The sequence below is a fragment of the Diprion similis genome, chromosome 14 (genome assembly GCF_021155765.1).
Source record: "Diprion similis isolate iyDipSimi1 chromosome 14, iyDipSimi1.1, whole genome shotgun sequence".
Classification (NCBI taxonomy): domain Eukaryota; kingdom Metazoa; phylum Arthropoda; class Insecta; order Hymenoptera; family Diprionidae; genus Diprion; species Diprion similis.
The window spans coordinates 613028-635365 of record NC_060118.1 but is presented as its reverse complement, the minus strand read 5'-3'; the positions used below and the strand labels follow the sequence as shown (position 1 = coordinate 635365).

The window sequence follows — 22338 nt, the reverse complement described above, 5'->3', positions numbered from 1 at the left end:
GACGTCAGGGCCGAGGACATCTCAATATCCTGTTGAATGTCGCGTTCTGTTGCCGACTGGACTTCGTTTACTTTGAATGCTTCATTGACCTGAATAGTCCATTGACTCGTGATGCTGTGAATTGGATATCACCTATACACGAAAAGTCGTCTTTGTGATATACTTGGCACCTCTTCGCTGAAAAAGTGACGATTAGGCCTTCGTCTACCATTTTAGAGACAGAAATCAAATTGGTTGCCAATCTAGGTACACAAAGTACTTCTTGTATGATCTTTGTATCATTTGACAAATTGATCGGCACGTTTCCGATTCCGACTGTTTCTAATTGAGTATTATCTGCAACCGTTACACCTGAGGTTAATGTTTCTTGATATGAACGCATGATTAATCTATTATTGCACATGTGATTTGTTGCACCGGAATCTACAAACCAGCCTCGACCTGATAAATCACTCTCTTTGATACTTAATGCAGCGTAGAGCGCAGACACCTTCTTGTTACCGGAACTGTTGTTTTCCGAGCTTTTTTCTTGGTTTCTCGATTCTTGATTGGATTGCTTGCTTTGAGCATTTTTCAGTTTGTAGCACTCTTTCTTGATGTGTCCGAGCTTGTGGCAGTAACCACATTCCAACGAAGATCTGCTTCGCATGCGCTTGTCCTTGAAGTTTGCTGCCAAGGCTGAGTTCTTAGTGGGTTCGTCTTCGAAAGCATGACGACCTTCCTCTGCTAACAGACGAGTCTTCACGAAATCAGCTGTCAATTCTTGCCCTGTATGATCTAGGACCATTGCCATTGGTCTATAGGTGGACGTAAGCCCGATTAACATCATACATCCTATTAACTCTTCGATTTTTAAGTTTGTACCCTTGATTTCTTGTCCAATACTCATCATCTTATTAACGTATTCGCTCATACCCTTGCAGTCTGCTAGTCGCGTGGATATTAATTGCTGCAACATGCCTAATTTTTCAGCCGTACCTTGTGGTTCGAAAGTTTTTGCCAGGCTGTCCCACGCTGCTTTTGCTGTGCCTGCTGATTCCACGTTAACGAATAATTTCGGATCGATTGATAAACATATTGTGGAAAGGGCTTGTCGATCCTTTTCCGTGATGTAGTCGTCACTGTCGGGCGTAATTTCTCCGCTCGCATATTCCCAAAGCTTTTCGTAAAATAATAACATGCGAATGGCGAATTTCCACTCTTTGTAGTCCGCTGGTAGAGATAATTTCTTGTTTGAGAAGATTGAACTCCTTGATTTGCTGGATTCATGACTCATGGCTTGATGAACACGCGTTCGCTTAACCTCACTTTTTCTTGATTCTTACTTTGACTGGAATTCACTGATTTTACTTTAACTGTTCTTGCGTTCTTAATTGTTTTTGTTTTCCCTGGGCCCATAACCTGTAATTACTGATGGATGGGTAGTTGTTGCAGTAAAAAACAGTGGATTAAAGTTAGTTGTAATCAGATTTATTGAAGAAGGTCTTTTTGAACGTGCGGGTAGATGACAAATATAAAAATCGGAACAACGGAACACATAACGGTAATGGTGGTACAATATGGCGCTGAACTCTTCGTTGGCGCCAATGAGTTTAAATTATAAAAAGTAATGTTTGCCACTCTGACAGTAGCCCCCAGAAATTTATGAAATGAACTGTTTAATTCTTGGAGCTACTTCCTCCACGAGCATGGCAATCTATGTAAAAAACCGCAATGCCGCTACATACGCGAATTCGAAGCCTGACGCCGCGAGAAGCCTAGTCCGCAACAGATACATGGACGATTTCCTGGCTAGCAAAGAATCGGTCGACGAAGCTGAAAAATGAACGCGTGATGTGATAGACATCAACACAGCTGGAAATTTTCCTATGCAAGGCCTCAAATGACCCGCGAGATTTTGGAATCAATGAAATAGAAAATATTTAGCGCCAGTTGAACTGATGACCGTCCCTCGGTTAGAGTTTCAAGCTGCCCTCCTGGGAAGCAGACTTGCAAAGTATATAAGATATGAGTTAGAAAGAAGTACAAACTGGTTACGCTCTGACTCAAGAAATAAACAAATTTTCGTAGCTAACTGTTTAGGAGAAATAGCCGAATTAACGCGAGCCTCTGAATGGCATTGGATCCCAACACGACTGAATCCCGTGGATGATGCTTCCCGACGGTCTGATAGAGTCTTGAAGGCCGAACATTGTTGGTTCAAAGGACCAGATTCCGAACTTCACCCGGAATCAGATGGGCCAGTGGAAGAACCTGTTAATCGCTGAACGAAAAATGCGATCGATGGTTTGGAAATGCGAAAAACGGGAGTGTGCGTGGTAGCAACGCCAGAGCCCGAGATCCCGCTTTCTGGGCGACTCCTGGGATGGCCAGGCCTTCTTGTAATAGAAAAACGCGTACGCAGGGTAATCGACCGACGGAGAAATACGTCAAACGTGCGTAATAAAGTGGAAAATATGATCGACGCGGAAAATTATTGGCTACGCCAGATTCAGTCGGCATGTTTCTCAAAGGAGCTAAAATCGCTTAGGAAAAGAAAAAAGAACCCGAGGGCAAGTAAGATCGTTGGATTAAAACCTTTCTTAGACGAGCGTGGAATATTACGAACGCACGTCAGGGTAACTAAAATTCTGCACGGAGAATTTGAAAACCAGCCAATAATCCTCGATGCGAGTCACCACGCGACGAAATACCTAATAAAATTGTATTGCCAACGGTACCTACATGCCAGCAACGAAACAATGGTGAATGGCGAGACAGATTGCGTTGTTGTATGGTTCAGACAGTTGTTGAATGAATTGTATTTTTCACCAAAAATTGACCACAGAGGTCTACTGTGATAATCAAAGGGCAATATCGATAGTCATTAATCTACATTGCACTAAGCGAACTAAACCTATTGATGTGCAATTCTTTTATTCATGTGAAAAACAGAAAGAAGAGAATATCAATGTATCTTATGTACCTACATCTAAACAACTAGCAGACATGTTGACTAAAGCTCTACCGAAATTAAAATTGCAAATGTTTTTTAACGAATATGTGTAAGTCTCTGTCGTAGAGACTCAACAATTATGATCGTTGACAGGATCAGATAACCAACACGTGTTGTTGCAGTGAGAAATTACTATAATTAAAGAAAACACTTAGTACAATACATAACTTATATAACTATATAGGTCTTACCTAAATCAACACAAATTGTCGGTTTTCAAACAATTCGCGGAGTGCGACTATGACGCAGCATAGTTTATCAGCGAATGGCTCCTCTTGAGTCCAGTCGCTTGTAACGAGACCACGCTGACAAGCCGACCAGTCGTGGGACCTGACATGTAAACAGCTGAGTTTGGGAGCCGTCAAACTTACATATGGTTTATACTGAATATTGTTAGCTAGAATGCGAAAGGAAGTGTTAAGATATAATTATTTCGCATTATATGTGTACGCCTTCTAGCTAAGCTTGACTAATCAACCATAACTAATACATGTATGTACTACCACAAGCCCAGATAATCCTTCTCAGCTCGTCCAGGTGATTCGTCTCCGCGCAACAATTTAGTCTGGCTCGAACTCTCGATCCATAAATATAAGACAAATATACTCTTATAAAGTCTCAAATAAAACTTTTTTTTTTGTACCTGTGATCTCCACTCTTCAATAACCTTAAAACCAAGCTTGTAATATTAACATGGTGAAAAATCCGAGAAAAGCAATTACTGATGAGCACGTTCGGGCTTGTTTCGATACTGTATACCTGAAATCTGCAACAGCTGGAAATGCAGTGAACTGTTTCCAATTTTGTGGTATCGAGCCCTATAATCCACAGATCTTTCCCAACCACGAATAGCAACTGTAACGACCGATCGTGATATCAAGAACGTATATAATAACGACAGACCTATGACTCCACATGCAGAACAAAGTCATGTGGAGGATTCTCAACCAACTGCTGATAATTTGCACAAACATACCGATAACCCTGAGGTACAGAATGATGCCTCTCGGATAGAGGAAGACAGAAACTGATCAGACAAATAGCAATGGAAGCCTGCTTTCACTGTGGAATATTCAGTCACTTCCCAGGACTCAACAACCTGTAAATACTAAGCAAAAAAATTAAAATGGGTATGAAATTCTCACTAGTTCATCTGTGAAGAAACATTTGGGGGAGAAAGGAAAATAAAAGCTCGATGCAGAGCAACGTAAGCAAGAAAGATTGAAGGCCAAAAGCGTGAAAAGAAAACAAGTCACCAAGCAAGCTAAAACTAAAAAAGTAGCATCGAATAGTGATCCTGATATTTTCTGCTCAGAGTGTCAGGAACAATACAAGGATCCACAAACTGAAGACTGGATTTAATGCCAACTTTGCGAACTGTGGTGGCACGAGGCATGTTCTAATATTGAAGGAGCTGCTCAGTCCTGTGCGATCATTGTTAATTGTCAGTACATTATATTTAATTCTAATCATCTTTTTCTTCCACTAGCAAACATTTCACAATTGAAACTTTGTTTGGAGCTAAAACATGTATTCCCATTAATTGATGGATCGTTTGACAATGACATTCTATCTAAAGTCGAAAGCAGAACAACGAATAATGTACGTTGATGTATTTTGGGAAGAGATCTTATTATACCTTTTCAATTAGGCTGTAACGATACAGGCATTTAAAATCAGCGCCATAAATTTTGACTAATGTGGTACGCTTGGCGACACCACATTTTGACTATATGTAGGAGCCGGAAGATCGTGTGATCGGCAATCGCTCTCTCGACTCGTGGCCTGCAAAGAGGACAGACGTGTCTCTCAAAACTCAAATGTATCGATAATAATCTCATGCATCCTTAGGGAAAACTGGTGGTTGAAAGTAAATTAACAAATTAAAATGTGCATACAATAACTCGACGACGCTCTGTTAGGAAAAAGACCAATCCGACGAAACCACAGCTTTAAAAAAATTCCAAATTTAAGTATACGGCTATGCGGCCCTTCCATAGATATATTATCAAGAGTCGAAGCATTTATATTCAATGTTTAATGTTTGTGTTCAGTGTAAACTTCATGATATCACACATTTGTCTTCAATGAAAATTGTCCCTTGTCTGTACCCGAAATTTGTAATATCATTATTTCATTTTCTACGGATATGTTCGTATCCCCATAGAGTACTGTGTCGTCCGTTTTGTCCGTAACTGTAATAATTTATTAATTAGCGATTCATATACCTATTAAAATAAATCACAGATCGCTGGCACGTATGAATATTATTGCGATAAGTCAAAAACATGTTTTGAACAATCATTGACATTTTTACAAGAGCTACAAGACCTGTTTCCTCAAACTATGACCTAATGTTCATGTCAATGATATTAAATCTATATAACTTCACTTTAAATCTCACTGAGCCAAAATTTCGTTACTATGAAGAATAAACAAACTACTAGTGGTCAGTGAATATCATAGTCTGTGTTTTATTCATCACCCAAATATTTCAATCACTACAAGGCGTTGGTAGAGACATTTCGCCAGACGTAAACAATGACAAATTTCAGGTTATATGCGCAAATTTCGCATCAGTACCCTCAGGAGTTATTCAAAACTAATGTACATTTCATATGGCCACCACGATGATCTGCCAAATTATAATAAATATAAATAGTCAACATATTTTCTTCGAATACATACCTGAATATCATTAATGATCTTGTTGTCGGTGAGCTCTTCATCTCTTTTCTTCGCAATTCTTACTTTTTGGAACGTAGCAGCGGTTCGCTCTTTACTGGCATTGAGTCTTCTCTTGTCTCGTTACTATGCCATTTGGATTCTTACTTTCCCAATCGGCAGTCCGATTTCTTGTTGCACTCTGGTGCAAGTATTAGTGCAACCTTTGTTGTACTTAGCTACCGCTTCGAGAACAGTAATTTCTATTCTTTTCTTCGAAACAGGAGTCTCTTCAGGACAGCTACGCCATATAAGATTGTGCAAACTTCCGCTGACGTTTTCGGTGCAACACATGTACTGTTTGCATATTCACATAACATACGAATTTTTTTTGTGAACATACGAATTTTTTTTGTGAACATACGAATTTTTTCTTGGCGTATGTCACGAAAATATTACCTATAAATTTCAAGTCAATCCGACAAATAGTTTTCGAGATATCCTACATTTAATTTTTTCCGAAAACCCAAGCATTCAATTGTGTGAGGGCAATTGTTTAAACATTTTTTTTGTATGCATTATTTTTTATTGAATATTTCAGGCAATTTTGAAACGAAAGTTATTCCCACGAGATTTGGCTTAAAGTCATAGTTCTTGAATGATCAATTTTTTTAAATTAAATAACTGCAATATTTGAAAATTTTGAAAAATTAATAACTCATAAAGTGTGACATGAGGGTAAATCTTGTAGAAATTACTCCCATTTTAAATTGGCCCAAAATGTTGAAAAAAAAAATTGTTTAAACAAATGCCTTTCAACAATTGAATGCGTGGGTTTTCAGAAAAAAATAATGCTATGTTCGGATTCAGCGGATCAAAATACATAGAAAGTATCACTTCATCCACCAATATCAAAATGAAACGAAAAGGCTATACCAAAATAGGTCTCAAACTTTGAACGCGTTTTTCTCGAAACTATGTTCTCAAAGTCGGTGACAGCTGTAAATCAAAAACCAGTTATTGAGAGCATCAGAAACTAGTCTTCAATCGAAGGATTTAATTTTAATTTAAAAACTTTTATTTCATCGTACCAAAAAAACTAGTCTTTTTTTCTTCAAAATCGACGAAAAACCTTTCAGAAGCCGCCATTTTGGTAATGTTTAAAAAAATCAACAAAGCTTCGATTAAGGTGCTTATAAAGACGCGTTGTACACCTCAAAAGAGCAAGGATGCAAAACTCTTATACCACTCAAACAATATAAATGAAACTTGGGCAGTTAATGCCTTATTTTGGCAAAAAGTGGAGCGTCTTCCTAATTTTTCAAAATTTAGGAAAAAATTTTACAGATTGGTTACCACTCACAGAAATTGGCCAAATTTTCATTTCGGTAATGCATGCGTGTAATGTCGGTAACAAACGTCGCCAAAATGAAATTTCGGTATTTTTCGTAATCGAAAACCAGATCAGCTGCCATTTGGTCATTTCTCCATCACTCAAAATGTGTGTTTCATCACCACCGAGTGGCATCATACCGGTGAGTTCGATCCATTCAGTGCAACTGTAAAAATTTGGCCAATTTCTGTGGGTGGTAACCAATCTGCAAAATTTTTTTCTAAATTCTGAAAAATTAAAAAGACGCTCAACTTTTTGCCAAAATAAGGCCTTAACTGCCCAAGTTACACTTGGATTGCTTGAGCGGTATAGGAGTTTTGCATCCCCACGTTTTCGAGGTGTACAACGCGTCTTTATAAGCACCTTAAAGAGTAGATTAACTATTGAACTAATGACTTATTCTTATCCGATTGATTTCGGGTCGCTGTCACGGCAACCGATGTTTTAGAAACCAGGGTCGGATGTTTTTTTTTTTTTTTCTTTTAAATTTGGTAAAAATACACTTGAAACATCAAAGAATAATTGTTCATAATTGGTTTTATAAAATTAATTTAATTACTATGAAAAAAAAAAATGATTTAAAACACTCATTTTTTCCCGGCTCTGACTACCCCTAACCCCTTAAGAAACAAGGGTATGGGTTTTTCGATATCTTCATTATTTCTAAATCGAATAATTTCAAAACTTCCAAATATTATATTCATTTTTTCTGCGGGCTTCGGTATTGCATTGGGTGTGAAAAGTTAGCGGAGAAAATAACTCATCGACCCTGTCTGAATCAAGAGTTGTACCCCGCCCTCAAACGCGCTTTCCTCAAAACTACATTTTTAAAACTTCCGTGACGTATAGCTGAAGAACTGATCGACCGATTTTAACAAAATTTGTCAAGAATATTCATGACTATTATCTCACATATAAATCTAAATACTTTTGGGATGAAGTATCGAAAAGTATGCTTTTATTGAAAATATGGTCATCGTTTGTTAAAAAATTTCATTTTTTTTTTGTTTCAGAGTGGACCATTTTATAAAATTTTCACATTTTCAACTTTGAAAAGATTGATATTCTGAATTTGAGTGTTATTGAAAGAAAAATCCTTGATTGTTATGTTTCCGATTAGTCCAGCAGATGCTATATATCATGCAGTCTGATGTTATGGGCTGGGTTGGCTGATGACCAAACCACTCCCAAAAATATAACGCTTGGCTCGGACTAGTTCTCCCGGATGGTGAATTATTTGAATTTTGATGTCGTTTTCCCTCTTGGTTGAACCGACTTTGATAATAAAATGGTCACTTACCTTTTGCTGGTGACCGTTGATTCGGGCTATGTGGGCGGCTCTGCGTGTTCGGCCGGTGGTGAGATTGTTTAAAGTTACTGATCGCTTAACTTATATTAGGTGTTAAAGGTAATTAATTGTTCAACTCGCGATGTAAGTTTAACACACGAATATTTGTTTATTCAATTAAGGTTTAACACACGAGTATTTGTTCATTCAATTAAGGTTTAACACACGAGTATTTGTTTATTCAATTAAGGTTTAACACACGAGTATTTGTTTATTCAAATTAAGTTTAAAGAAAATTCTTATAATGATTTTAATTATAAAATATGGAAGGTTTAAATGTAAAGTCACGGAATTCCCTTTTAGCGTTTCAGTTTGTTGAATTAAATAAAATAAAAGACCTTTTGAATTTCTAACAGATTCTCTGGTCTGATTGATCTGCCTAAAACTGAGAGAACGATTTCTGGTCGAAGACTGTCAATAACTGAGAAGATATATTAGAAAATGAAGCCTGAGAATAAGACTTGAGAAAATGAGAATTGCGAATAAACAATGAGCAATGAATGTCTTGAAAAAACTGAGAGCTGCTTCGTCTCGATGAAGACTGGCTGACAACTATGTAACGACGACTGTTTGACGAAACATGTAACAACTACTTGACGAAACGGTAAGAACTACTTGACGACTATTCCACGATTGTTTGACGAAACGGTAACAACTGTTTGACGACTATCCCACGACTGACTGTTCAGAAAAACTGAGAATTGAGAATTGAGAGAAACTACTTCCTGATTGGTTCCCAGCATCTTTGAGAGAGCTGCCCAATAAGGAAGTATTGATAAAATTTTGAGTTTCCCATTCGCCATAACTACCCTCGCCCTTTGAGTACGGTGTAGCATGCAAAACTATCTTAACTAATCCCGCCTCTTCCATGAGTGCGGGTGGGAATTGCCGTGCTTGTTTTGGTACATGATAAAAAATATTCTACTGTATGTTCGGGATGACCCTGTCCAAACAGACACTTCAAAGATGGCTATATGGATTTTAATCCGTTGCACGTGCGTGCCAGATTCTGCATACCTGGAAATATCGAGAAGCGATTTCCGGTCATCTGGTTACTGTTAGAGAGTTTGTATATTCTAGTCTGTTTAGGTAAGGATTATCCCGTAACATTATTTAACGAGTAAGATTATTATAAGCTGAGGGTGGTTATTTCCCAGAGCCGTAAAAAGTGATAAAGAAAGCCGTATGCATACAATGCATACGGAGACTCAAAAATATAAGATATAAATGAATTTAATCGAAAACTGAAATAAAACTAATGAGTAGGGGCAGAGGGCATCGAGGATGTGACACTGATGAAATTCGCCACCACCCAATGGTGATACCGTATCATATCTCCGTTATTTTAACCCTCATCTGTAAGCCTGGATATTTGATGTCCAGGCCAAAACGGTTTCGACTACTAATTTTCTGAAAAGGGAAAGGATGGCGCTGCTACCCCCACCTAAGAAAAGTTATGTAAGAGGGGGAACCGGTTCCCAAAGTTAAAGGTCCCTGACCCTTCTGGACAGTTGCTGTGAACAAGTCGAATCCGGATCGGAAACAAAACATCCAGGCTTTTAGACTGCGTTGACCAAATTCGTGAGTGAGTGAATTTTTAAAAAACTTTTAACGTGTTTTTTGCATCAGTGAACCTACAGAATAAGAAGAACATTATACATATTTTTCGTAGGTTAGTACAAAAGGGACCAAAGGTTGGCTGAACAGGTGAAGCGCGTACTTCACCATCAAAATAATTTTGTTTAACCATTTGAAATTTCGTTTGTAGCATCAGAGTTGACGATTAGAAGTCTTAGATTATTTAGGTTGTAATAATAAAATGTGTGCCTAATAAATGATTTATTTTCACCTGTCCAAACTTGAGCATTTAATTTTAAATGAGTGAAGTGGAATATTTTCTTTTTGAAGCTGTATTATTACTCTTCAATTAACCGTTTTATAAGTTTCACTATCTTAATTATTTGTAAAGTTGAAACTTTCCGAGTAGATTACTGCTTTCCCACCGAATTGCTTCATTTGTTTAACAAAAAATAAAAAAAATTATTTTTCTACAAATTTGTGGTTGATATGTCAAGTTAGAGGTTTCCAATATTAGCATGAACTTTTTGGAATTTTTTAAGTGTATACACTGGGTCAAAGAAGCGGCTAGAAGTGAAAGACCCAGGTTCACAGTCGGGAGGTGCTGAAAAAACGTTTACAGACGAAGAGTTGAAAAATATCCAAAGAAAAATACGATGCAACAGCCAAAACGTATGATAAAAAATATCCGAATGCTCAAAAATTTTGAAGAAGTTTTTCTTTTTAAAAAGAATCATGAAAATCTGAAATTTTTTCCGCGCCTATATCTTTCCCGAGAAAAATAATTCGGCCAGAAAACAACAAATAGAAGAACAAGCACCCCCGCTGCGCCGATCGCACACTCGATATATTTACTTTTTCGCAATGCCTGCCAAATCTTGTTCTATCAAATAGTGGAGTGGCTATTCTATTTCATTTTTTACTTTATTTTCAATAAAGTACTTGTAAAAAAAATTTTAGTTTTAAAAAATCAAATTCACTTGTATTTTTTTCATGAAGTTTGACTACCCACCCCCATTCTTATGTACGGGCTATTTACCATACTTCTGCATTTTGTTGTAGGTGTATATTATATATCCTCTACATAAATTTCAGCCTTAGGAAAATCGTTTCACCTCCCTCGAATTCACACTGTGTTCGAAAACGTACCTGTAACTCTGGCCCCAATGGCGGTTTAAGTGGCCACAGCATGTTCGTGAATACGAATCGTACAACCAAATCTCATAAAACTAGTCATTAGTAAACCAGAGGTATTTTCGGCTCTGAGCTCTCCGATTACATCGCCAATATTGATAAAGGACTGAAATGTAAGTTGTTTAGTATTGGCGTTGTATTACAATCAAAATACACGCATGGGTAGCAACAAGTGTGTCAATACTGGTCTACATGATTTCTAAGAAAACTGTTCAAACTGATCGACGTCTCATTCGATACAGAAGTTCAGTCAGAACTATTCTAAGAAACTAGTTGACATTTGAATTACGTAATATTTTACAACAGATTCGGCATCGTTCAGTATTACTCGTATGTGTCCTTACGTTATTATCAAAGCAACTGACTGTGTCACATACGATGCCTATTGATCAATTAAGCTCCTTCTATTCTCGGAGTTTGTACTGACTCAACCCTTATACATACATGAACATATGCATTACAGGTATAACAATCCAAGGAAATGGATGAGAAAATTTGTGCACATAGCCTAATCTTACCGTGCAGGTATATTATCTTTACTTAACATGTTACACGTATTATATTACACCCGTGGAGGATATTTAAAGTACTTTAACGCGTTTTCAGGCATATTATTATATCGCTTGTGACCTTCATATGAGTTGTCGTCATATAGAATGGGTTACAATTTTTATAATTTGTTACGTTTGAATCTTTCATTTCCTTCACTTTGCCATAAGTCGTTTTTTCACCCGTCCTGAACTTGTGGCTACGCATGATTGATACATAATCTAATTCCATCAAGATTGATAATTATTGAGATCCAAAGCATCGAGAAATTCCATCACCTAGTCGCAAACAATGTGATGCTTCGAACGGATCATATTTCATAATCAATGATTGTTTTTCCTCATATTTTACGATCCATTCATGCAAACGAATAAAATACGGCTTTTCCTGCTGGCGCCAACTTCCGTGTCCCTACATTCGTGTTATTCGTGAAAAACAATACGCTGGTCATTCAACTAATACCATATCGCTAAAGCCATCCTAATACATTGCGAATCTCAATAGAAGTCAAACTGCATTACCTAATAAGAAAAATAATCAAAGCAAAAAAAACATGAATCGTTAAAAAAGACAGAGCTCTGAAAAACCATTAGTGGTTAATAAATCATCGTTATAGTGAATTTCTGTGATGGATGGCTGCCAACTTAACATTGCCGACGTAAGAAAAGTCGAATATTACATGTTGGTATACATAATAATTGGATTAATTCGAAGAACCAACAAAGAGAAAAAGACAAAAAAGCATCAAAAATGTTGAAAGTTGAAGAAAATATTACGAAAACGAACCCATACAACAGTGAAACAATTTCACGCGTAACTGAATGTAAACGTTGGGAATAAATGTTACAAGACAATTTCAGGGATTGATTCGTATTTTTCTTCATTTTCATTTTAAACTTTATTTTTTTTTTTGAGCGTCGTGTTCTTTAATTTTCACACAGCTTACTACCTTAATTCACTTTAATTGTACCACATAACTAAAGTTGGATGTAATTTCATGTTATATAGACTAAATAACAATATATATAATTATATAAATATGAAAATTTTACGTAAATTGAACTGTTACTCTCACTATTTCTCTGCTTGTCTGTCTGTCTCTCTGAACAAGAGAAGAATAAAGATGAAAAACAAAACGAAACGACCTGAAATTAAAAAAAAATGACATTGCAGATGAAAAATAATGTAAGTGTATAAAAAGTGAATTATAGTTCAGTACACGCTACTCTCACCCAACTGGCACGAACTAGTTATTTGCGTTTAAGAATTAGACTTATGTATTAAGACGCAGGGGCGTGCTTGATCTGGTTATGGATTTCTTTCTATCTGAAATTTTAGAAAGTAATGCTTAGACTTAATCTTTGCTTCACTGCAATCTAACATTATGTGACGTAATAATTTTCTGTACAAACATATGGTAGAATCTGAAAAAATATAAAGAATCTGTTTCCTGTTTTTCATCATTCATAGAACGGTAAGAAATTCATGATCCAATATGTTTAAGAACTATTCAACCTAACTCTAGTTTTTCACTCCATTAGTTGTTTTCTGTCAAACAAACACATTCTGATATTCAAATTTGTCATAAAATAGATTTGAACATACAACGTGTGAATTCCAAAACAAAATTCATGTAACTTTTAATGTACCCAACGACATGCAGGGCAAATACTGAGTACAAATGTGCTGCTAGAAATTTCTACTTTTTCTCACCATCTTCTTTTCCACAAAAAGAACCTGATGCTAAGAAACTTGAATCTATTTGAGTGTCAAGAGTGACCCATAGTTCCATTACTTTGGGATTGATAAGCTGCCCCTGCAGTCAACCCTTTTAGTTGCGGCTTTCACGAGCCCATTAAAAAATTGGACTGCTTCGTTGACTGGCGGCACTTTATTTTCAGAATGGGTATAAATCTGTGTTCACAGTAAATTACATAATTTACATTGCGATTAGTCTGTATGTATACTACAGACTTATATGATATTCCCATGATGAATTTTTTGCGTGTATGAAATCATATGTAATCAATTGAACCCAGTCGCAAGGCTAGTCCAAGCCTGATTTCATTTTTTGATTGCTTCGCTTAGGCCATGAATCTTCTTCGGCTGTGAGAAAAAAAAATCAAAAGAAATAATCAATAGTATTTCTATGATTACGGGATTGCATCCGAATCTCTGTTAGACTGTACACTTCTTTGTTCACGTTCATTCTCAGTTTCGAATCAAAAATTTTCTGATTCGTTTTTTTTTTTTTGAGAAAATCAGAAGTACAAGTTGTTATAGAGAAAGTATGACAAAATTTGTTGTTTTAATTCATCCATCCAGAGGATGAAAAAAATTACGTTATGAAAAATGAACATGAAACATTTTTTCAAAACCGAAGAAGAACTCACGTATAAAAATACTCTTCGCCTTTGTAACTCTACACCTCTATATTTAAAAAAGAGAAAAAGAGTAGAAAATTGGATTACTTATATATTATGTATCTAGTATTATATTACATACTTATTATTGTATAATCATGTAAAGTACCATATATATTATATACACACACTAACGAAATTATCTATCAATAGGTAAAACTTTCTCTCTGTATTGATTTAGTTTCTTTACATGTATTTTGGTTTCTTTTTACTTTTTGCGACCAACAAGTAGACACCTTAGTATTCTTTTTAATATCACTATCATAATTGTATACTGTCGAAAAGCATCACGTTCCCCGTAAAACTTGTAAATCGCTTTTGCATGTTTGAATGGACAAGTTGTCATTTTCCCAATACACAATACATACATGATACAGATTACCCGGTCAACAAAATTTGTATGGCAAAAGCTCAAGAGTTAGTACAATAAACTACAGAATCAGTGAAATATGAAAAATACGATTTATCTGAACAATAATCTCGTAATAAAATGATGTTTCAAAATTCAAAAGGTTTATGGTCTTGCACTTTTGAAACGTCGACCTAACGGACAATACGAAAATTCGATAGACAAAGCAAAATATACTCATTTTAACCGCAACGTTTACAAATCAGTTTGAAAGTTCTAAAATTTTTTATTTATTTCTTGGGTCATTACTTTAAGGTTACAAACCTATACTTCACAAAAATCAAATATAGCTTGAGTGGGCCCCAAGTGAAAAAAGTAGAAATTTCAGCTATCAACCCACTTAGTATTTCCGGTACAAAATAAGTCGCAGGTCCACAGAAATAAAAAACTTGTGTGTGCTGGGGGTCGACTGTCTTTTTCTTGTTTATTTTCTTCTGCCGAACACATATGTGAAGTCAGAATTGGGGGTCGATGTGAAAAATTTTGAAAAAACCAATTAAAACCATGCTTTAGCGATTTTTTCTGATGATTCTTGTATGTAAATTTTTTTCGTTTATTTCTCTCTGTAACATGCACCAGTACTCTACAAATATGTATTTTTCCCTCATTCGGGGCCATTTTGAGGTGATGCGTGGTTAAAAACATGTTCGTAAATTCTTTTTTTTTTCTTTCACATAATGGGTACAAATATATTTGCAAGGTCAAGAACATATTTGTAATTATTTTTCTCTTTTACACGATTGGTACAAATATATTTGCATGGTTAAAAACATGTTTGTAATTTTTTCAATCATGCATAACCTCCGAACGCCCCCAAACGACGTAAAAATACATATTTGTCGAGTACTGGTACATGTTACCGAGACAAATAAACGAAAAAACTTTAGATGCAAGAACCATAAGAAAAAATTGCTAAAACATGGGTTTTTATGTTTGTTTTTTTTTTTTTGAGATTTTGTACATCGATCCCTAATTTTGACTTCAAATTCATGACCTGCGGAAAAAAATACACAGCAAAAATAAAGTCCGACTACCAGCACACACAACTGTTTTATTTGTATGAACCTGTATAATCAATGATATGACAAGACAAAAACGAGTTTTGTTGACTGGATATTTCCCCGTTAAATAATAATTCAAGGATAATAAGATAACGAAGAAAACCAGGCTACTATTGTCACTTTAATCAAATTCTAAAACATTTTAACCTACCATTAGAATATGAAATTCGTTACTTGCAATACTATACATTATTTATCGTAACTTATAGAACTCGTTTTCTTTGTATAATCAAATGCATAGATCGATACTTGTCAGATGTAAGTACTGACTCTGATTATTATAACTAAAGTTACTTTAAATAGTTTTCATTCCATTCTTATAGGAACAAATTGCCAAAGAAAAACAAGTCACAGGGCGAGTTCAGATCCAAGTCTGGTATGAAGCCGAACGCAAAGAGCTTGTAGTCTCAGTGCTGGCTGGAGACGAATTGTGTACTCGCGAGGACACTGGGTACGGAACTGCTCCTGAAGCATATGCAAAGCTCCGTCTAGTTCCGGCATGGTAGGTTTGATGTGCGGAGTTTCTTTGCACAATTCCAGATCAATTATACAAAAAGCGCTCCACTGTCTCCAGACGTTTCTATTGCACCAATGATCACTTCTGGTTGACAATTTGTGTAGAACATCTTGGTTTTTATAGTGGCGATCAGAGCTCGCTGAAAACAGATGTTGCTGAGCCTACTCAGAACCCAATTTGGAATGCAACCCTCAATTTTTCTGGAGTACCCGGTGACGATCTGATGGATCGAAGCATCGAAGTTACTCTGTGGGACTACTGCCCTGATCGAGAAAGTGTCTTCATGGGGGAGTGCACGGTCGAGCTGCAAAAGGCTTTTCTTGATGATCGAGCGGTTTGGTAAGCCAGTAGCTGAACAATTAATACTAATAATGTGAACACAACAGGTGACTGACATAAATAAAAAACAAATTGATCAAGTTATCGCTGAAATCGTACGCTGCTTTGTAGAGAATGTATCTAAACGTGATGTATCGAAACTTTAATATCAATCGGATTTAAAGTCTCCTCAGATCTATGCAAGTTATTCGACTAACGGTGCCGTTTTTGTGTCTCATCCTTAATTAACGATTCCTGGCCCATACATAACCCCTTCGGCAGGTGATTGAGGCTCTTGGGCTCCTTTTTGGAAAGTTCTATATGCTTGGCGATGAGCCTTTTTCGTACTTTTTTGAGCCCGGACGTCTCCGGAAACCTTCTGAAATCTTCTGTAATCTTTGAAGTCTCTTAACATCTACTGAAATTGATTGAAATCTTTTTAAATCTCTTGTAATCTTTTGAAATCGTTTGAAATTTTTTGAAATCCTTATAAATCTTCAGAAGACTCTGGAATCTTTTGCAATTCCTGAAATCTTTTGAAACAATTCAAAATCATTTAAAATCCTTGTGATCTTGAAATCAGATGTATATCAAATCGATGAGTCATTAACCCCGCGGGCTTAATACTGATAAGCGAACGTCTGCAGCAACGTCATTCGGAAGAAGTCGTTGAAATTTCCATCTAAAAATCTCAGCAATAAGTACTTCTGCAACGCACCTACTATTCCTACATCATACCAATGCCTAGTGTAACAGCCTCATCCGTAACAGGCTCCCTAAACTTTCAGCAGTTAAATATCAGTGTTACGTTCCAAGAAGAACGTCGCGAGAAAGTTTGGATTGCCTTGTGATTTGGTTTTTCATTGGACTTGCGTATTTTGATGTATTTGAATCTAGGACAGCTGCTGATTGTCTCTTTTGAACTTGTCCTACAGCTTACCAATTTCTGATAGTTAGATAGTTTTGATCGCGCCAACTATTACTCTGTGTGATTGAAATATGATTATTGCCAACAGATCTTGGTTTAAATACACATTTATTATTAAGTTCTTTATATCAGTTCTCCGAGTTGGGTTTCAACTAAGGTTTGTATGATTTGTAACAATCGCAGTGCAACATGTTACTAGTGTATGAGGTTCTGAGATTTTCTCAGATTCCGTTCTCTATAATATCGAATGATAAGTCTCTTCTCTGAATCTGAATGGTTCTGATTTTGCTTTGCTCTTTATTGAGGATTTTATAAATGAGGTAGGAATTTGAAAGGGTGGCATTTTCTCGCGGATCTAATATCATTTGCTGAGACTGTATAATTAATTCAGGGCAAGACTCCTGATTACTGAGAGTGGGGTTTAAACCGGGCTGTTTAAATATGTCAGCACAAGACTGAAAGAAAAGGGTTCATTGTTCATGAACTAGTAATGGTCTACTCTTTCACGTTTTCCATATTTAATCATTCCCATGACCAACCGTGACCTGCAACTGTCTGGCCCCTCCCGTCCAAACCAAGCGTTCTCATAGAGAAAAATTGAATACTGCGTAGGTGGTGCTTAGAAGTGCTCTAAGAGTACGCACTTAAGGTTTGACTGGTCATACAAAGGAAAGTAATAACATTTAAATATCACAAATTTTTTTTTGAACTCTTTGGGACTTGAGGAACATTGTGGCATAACACTTAAAAATTCATTCATGAACTTTTGGAAAAAAAAATTAATGATTAACAAAAGTAATTCGCACTCTTACAGATCTACCCAATCTCTAACAGTACGCATTTGAGTCTCTAAGAGTGCGCATAGAGTTTTACATGCATGTCTCGTATCTATATGGTCTGTAACGTGGCATTTCAGAATGACCCGTTACAAAGCCAAAAACTGAAGAAAATTTTCGTAACACGCGTCCCCAGCAGGGTACTCCAAAAAAACTTGATTCAAAATAGGCAATAACTACTAGTAAATAATAATTTTCTTTGTAAATTCTGTAATTCCGCGCCTGGGCGCAAGCTAACCAGGTACCAGGACGATCACAATCCTGATCACCGAGGAATCAACACCCTCCTTCGATTCAACAAGGGATCAACAGCTACGACAACTATTGTTTCCCACGAATTCAACTACCGTTTCGAAATGATGAACCTCCCGTACTACTTTGATTGCCAGCTTTCTCGGATGCTGTGAAGATGACATACAGCGCAGACCGCAGTCTATCGTACCCCGACTTACAGGCCAGGTGCGACCCCAAAACACTACGTCCAGTTTGATAAAGCCTTCGTTCTGAGGATCAATTCAGCCTTCATATCAGTGAGGACTACAATCATTGTGGACCATAACCCACGAACAATGAGTTGCTGTAAGCCGTTGTGCGACTGTATGATCTTCGTGATATACTGTGAGCAGAAGGCCACTGTCCATACGATGAAGCCGGTGGAGGCAAACAATGAGGTCTTGCACTCCATTTGATAACTTTTGCAGAAACAGCCTACGTACCTGCCTCTGTAGAAGGAATCTCCAATGATAGGCGACCTGGATAGTATGGGAAAGCAGCCGAAGAATCGTACGAGTTGATATCAACGGCGGAATTACGGTGCAACATTTAACGGTAATCGTTGAAAACGCGTAACCGATATTCGGCACAGAGGGGTGACCCAATTATGGTGGGGAACAAACGACCAATCATAGGGGAGAAGAATCACCTGACGACAACGGAAAGATCGGTGATCTGGGCCCCGAACTCTGCCTATTCAACGCTCAACCCGCCAGGAGACAGCTTTGCTACTACCTCGATTGTCACGCCTAGATTTCCTTCAGCTAATCTTTCTTTTTCTTCTATCGTTCTATCGTACTATCTTCTGTTTTATCGCAACCGTTGATTCTTCTTCTTCCTTTATTGTTTTTACTACCGTTAGCTTCTTCCTTTCCGTACGTTAATTTCCTTCCTGCTCTTTTGCTTTTCTATCGCTAAGTTTATTTTAATTCAGAATCAGTGTTTGCTTATTGCTGTCGCCAACCAAGGTAAGGCTTCTGCCCTTCTATCGTACGATTACGATGTTGCTCCTAACTTCAATTCCTCTCGTATCTGAATTATCGTTTTTGGTTGCATCGAATGATGTCAGTTTCTTTGTGAATGGTCCACGAACATTGAGTTGCTGTAAGCCGTCATGTGACTGCATGATTTCGCTGTATAATTAATTTTGTAAAATTATCGTTGAGCGACCTCGTAGCTGTCGAATAAATATCTTTCTTACTTCTAATTTTCCTGTAATTTTATGCTCGTATTGCTTTCGTATTTTCTATCGTTATCTTTTCTTTCTCTGCTAGTATTGCCTATTGCTTTTGTATCGTACTATATATTAAATTTTACTTGCTTTTGTGCATGAATTTTGTATCGTAAATCTAGTTACTTGGAGTATATCCAAGCGTAGATTAAGCCGCTGAATACTACCGTACTTCTCTACCGCTTACTACTGACTTTATGTTGCTTATTATGTTATATTCTTCATGGTTATTGAATAACATTTTTTTTGTAACACCTGCATGGAAAGTGTCATTGTCGAGGGTCGTGTAACGTGCGTAAAGGGCCTTATTCCTGAATAATAGAGTTGGCGCATGCGCGCATTCGATATGCTCTATTTCCCGGTGCGGAAGATTCGTAGCGCATGCGCACATTCGATATGCTCTATTTCCCGGTGCAGCGTATTCTTGTCACCGACAACACGGTCGACAGCAACGCCATTTGGCTTGAGCGGCGTATGTACGGTCTCGACTATTGCCTAACTTCAGGTTAGGACCCCGCCTCGCGCGCGGCACTCTATACAATTCGACGTTGGTTTGCCTCTCAAATAACACTTTCCTATGCATGTATTACAAAAAATAGCGTGTGCAGCACGTGCGTGAAGGCGATATCTGAAGAGTGTGATTGCAGCACTCACCTCGGCGCATATGGAATTTGCGCGAGTCCTCGTGTGATTACGGCACTCGCCTTCGGGTCGTGCCGCAAACCACACTCGAACTCGTGCGAATTCCGTATGCGCCGTCGGCTCGTGCAGCAAACTTCACACTCTTCGGATATCGCCTGCTTCACGCACTAGCTACACAATATACTATTTTTGTTAATTCAAGTCCTGCTTACCGTAATCAGGTGTATTTAGTGTATTTCTTTGTGTTCCGAAACTTTCTCTAAATCTCTCACTCTCGCATAATTTTTGTATTCTCTCGTTAATCATAATTTCGAATTTCCTTGTTGATTTTAGCTCGTCATTTTAACTGTTGCAAGGTATGAATGCGATTATTGTAAATGATATTTTTTCGTCTAAACTGTCGATCTGTGAAAATTGTTAATCAACGTTAATCTCTCTTGCTAGTTACTATCTATCGAAAATTCTATTATATTTTCTTGTCACTGCCGTTCCGAGCTATCGTAAATACTGTCAACGACCGATTTTCGCTAAAGTTTCAATCTTGCTATAACCTATCAAACTATCAAATTCCCGTAGTGTCGTTTTTCGAAAACTTGAGTAAAATCACGTCGCCCAGTGACGTGTAGTTTTAAGTATCTTTTTGCCTTCATTCTCTTCCTAGGGTATATGAAAGCAGGAGGAATGAACTGCCCACTTGCACTCATCGCGCAAACAGCAGTCACATTTGTACCTCTCTCAGCACTAGATATTTTGCTGACGCATCTTTTAACTTTTGTAGAGAGAACGTTAGAAGGTTTATTCGGGACGGTAGAAAATCCTGAACCATCCATGTTGTAAATAGCGTGTGGCGGAAACTTATACTACACCATTAATTCAAAAAGATTGTTGTAAAATCTCTTGCACTGTGGTGCATGAGATTGAATCCCATGGCTCTCACGACGCTGGTAGCGGTTGGTTGTCTCAGGAAAATATGGTCGTGTCTTGGTAAAAACCCACGTAGCCAGCCTTTACCGGTCATTTTTAAAGATGCGTGGAAACGATGCGATTTCTTATAAATGCGGCAAAATCAAATGCCAAGCCTCTCAGGACTTTTGTCGTTAACCCATAGAATATATCGTCTAGAGTTTTTATGTATCTACACAGTTCTTCTTCTATTTCCTTTGAGAAAGTAGTCTCATATCTTCCAAGACTTGTAGCCACCTTCGAACTTTTCAGTTGTTTTTTCAGAGTACTCTCTGCTATTGCCAATGATTTTCCAGAGTGCGCGCGCACTCGTACACACCGCAAGACCACGCACTTTTACACACCACAGTACCGCGCAGTCTGACATGCTCAGTATACTTTTGATAGCTGTTGTAAGCGTCGCCAACTCCGTTGAAACAAAGAAATTATCAAACCACATATGCCTGGTGGAGTGTATTCATAGACCGATATTAACCGAACGTAGGCAATATTTGCGTAAACACTAACTGTATACAGTTTCCAGAACGTCGAAACATTTCATCAAAACAAAGTATATGTTTGAAAATTACCTGAGATCCGTATTATTGTGTTTCTTTATACATAACTTCACTAGCGTGATTCTAGTGTGCCATGTGACTGTTAGGAACTGAAGTTGGTTGCAATTCACTGCTATGTGTCGTAATATGACTAGTGCGCACTCTTACGTCCGCGCATTCCGTGAGCACTCCACGCTAGCGATTGTCCACTGCACTAGTGTGCATACTGCTGGCCCCGCTCCAGAGCTATAGGTGAAGAGATCGCTGTGTAGACGCCTAAAAGGCTCACGCACAACGTCGACCCACACAAAAAAGCCTGCAACATTGTAAAGATCCTGCACTTGCATCCCCTAAAGAGGACCAATACAGCTTGGTTTGAAAAATTTCAAGTACTCCTGAATTCATTTCTTCTCAAACCAAAGTTTATTTCACTATTACGGGGTAGACGATTGTGATGCCGACAAGCGGCTATCGATGATC

General features: G+C 37.5%; 1 protein-coding gene across 1 annotated transcript in view; it reads left to right on the top strand.

Moving 5' to 3' along the window:
• Positions 1–22338, top strand: part of LOC124414949 (regulating synaptic membrane exocytosis protein 1-like) — a 946547-nt gene that overhangs the window by 842503 nt on the left and 81706 nt on the right. The window contains exons 11-12 of the mRNA XM_046896140.1: positions 15938–16116; positions 16255–16470. Coding sequence (XP_046752096.1) covers positions 15938–16116; positions 16255–16470 — 395 coding nt within the window. The remainder of the gene's footprint in view (positions 1–15937; positions 16117–16254; positions 16471–22338) is intronic.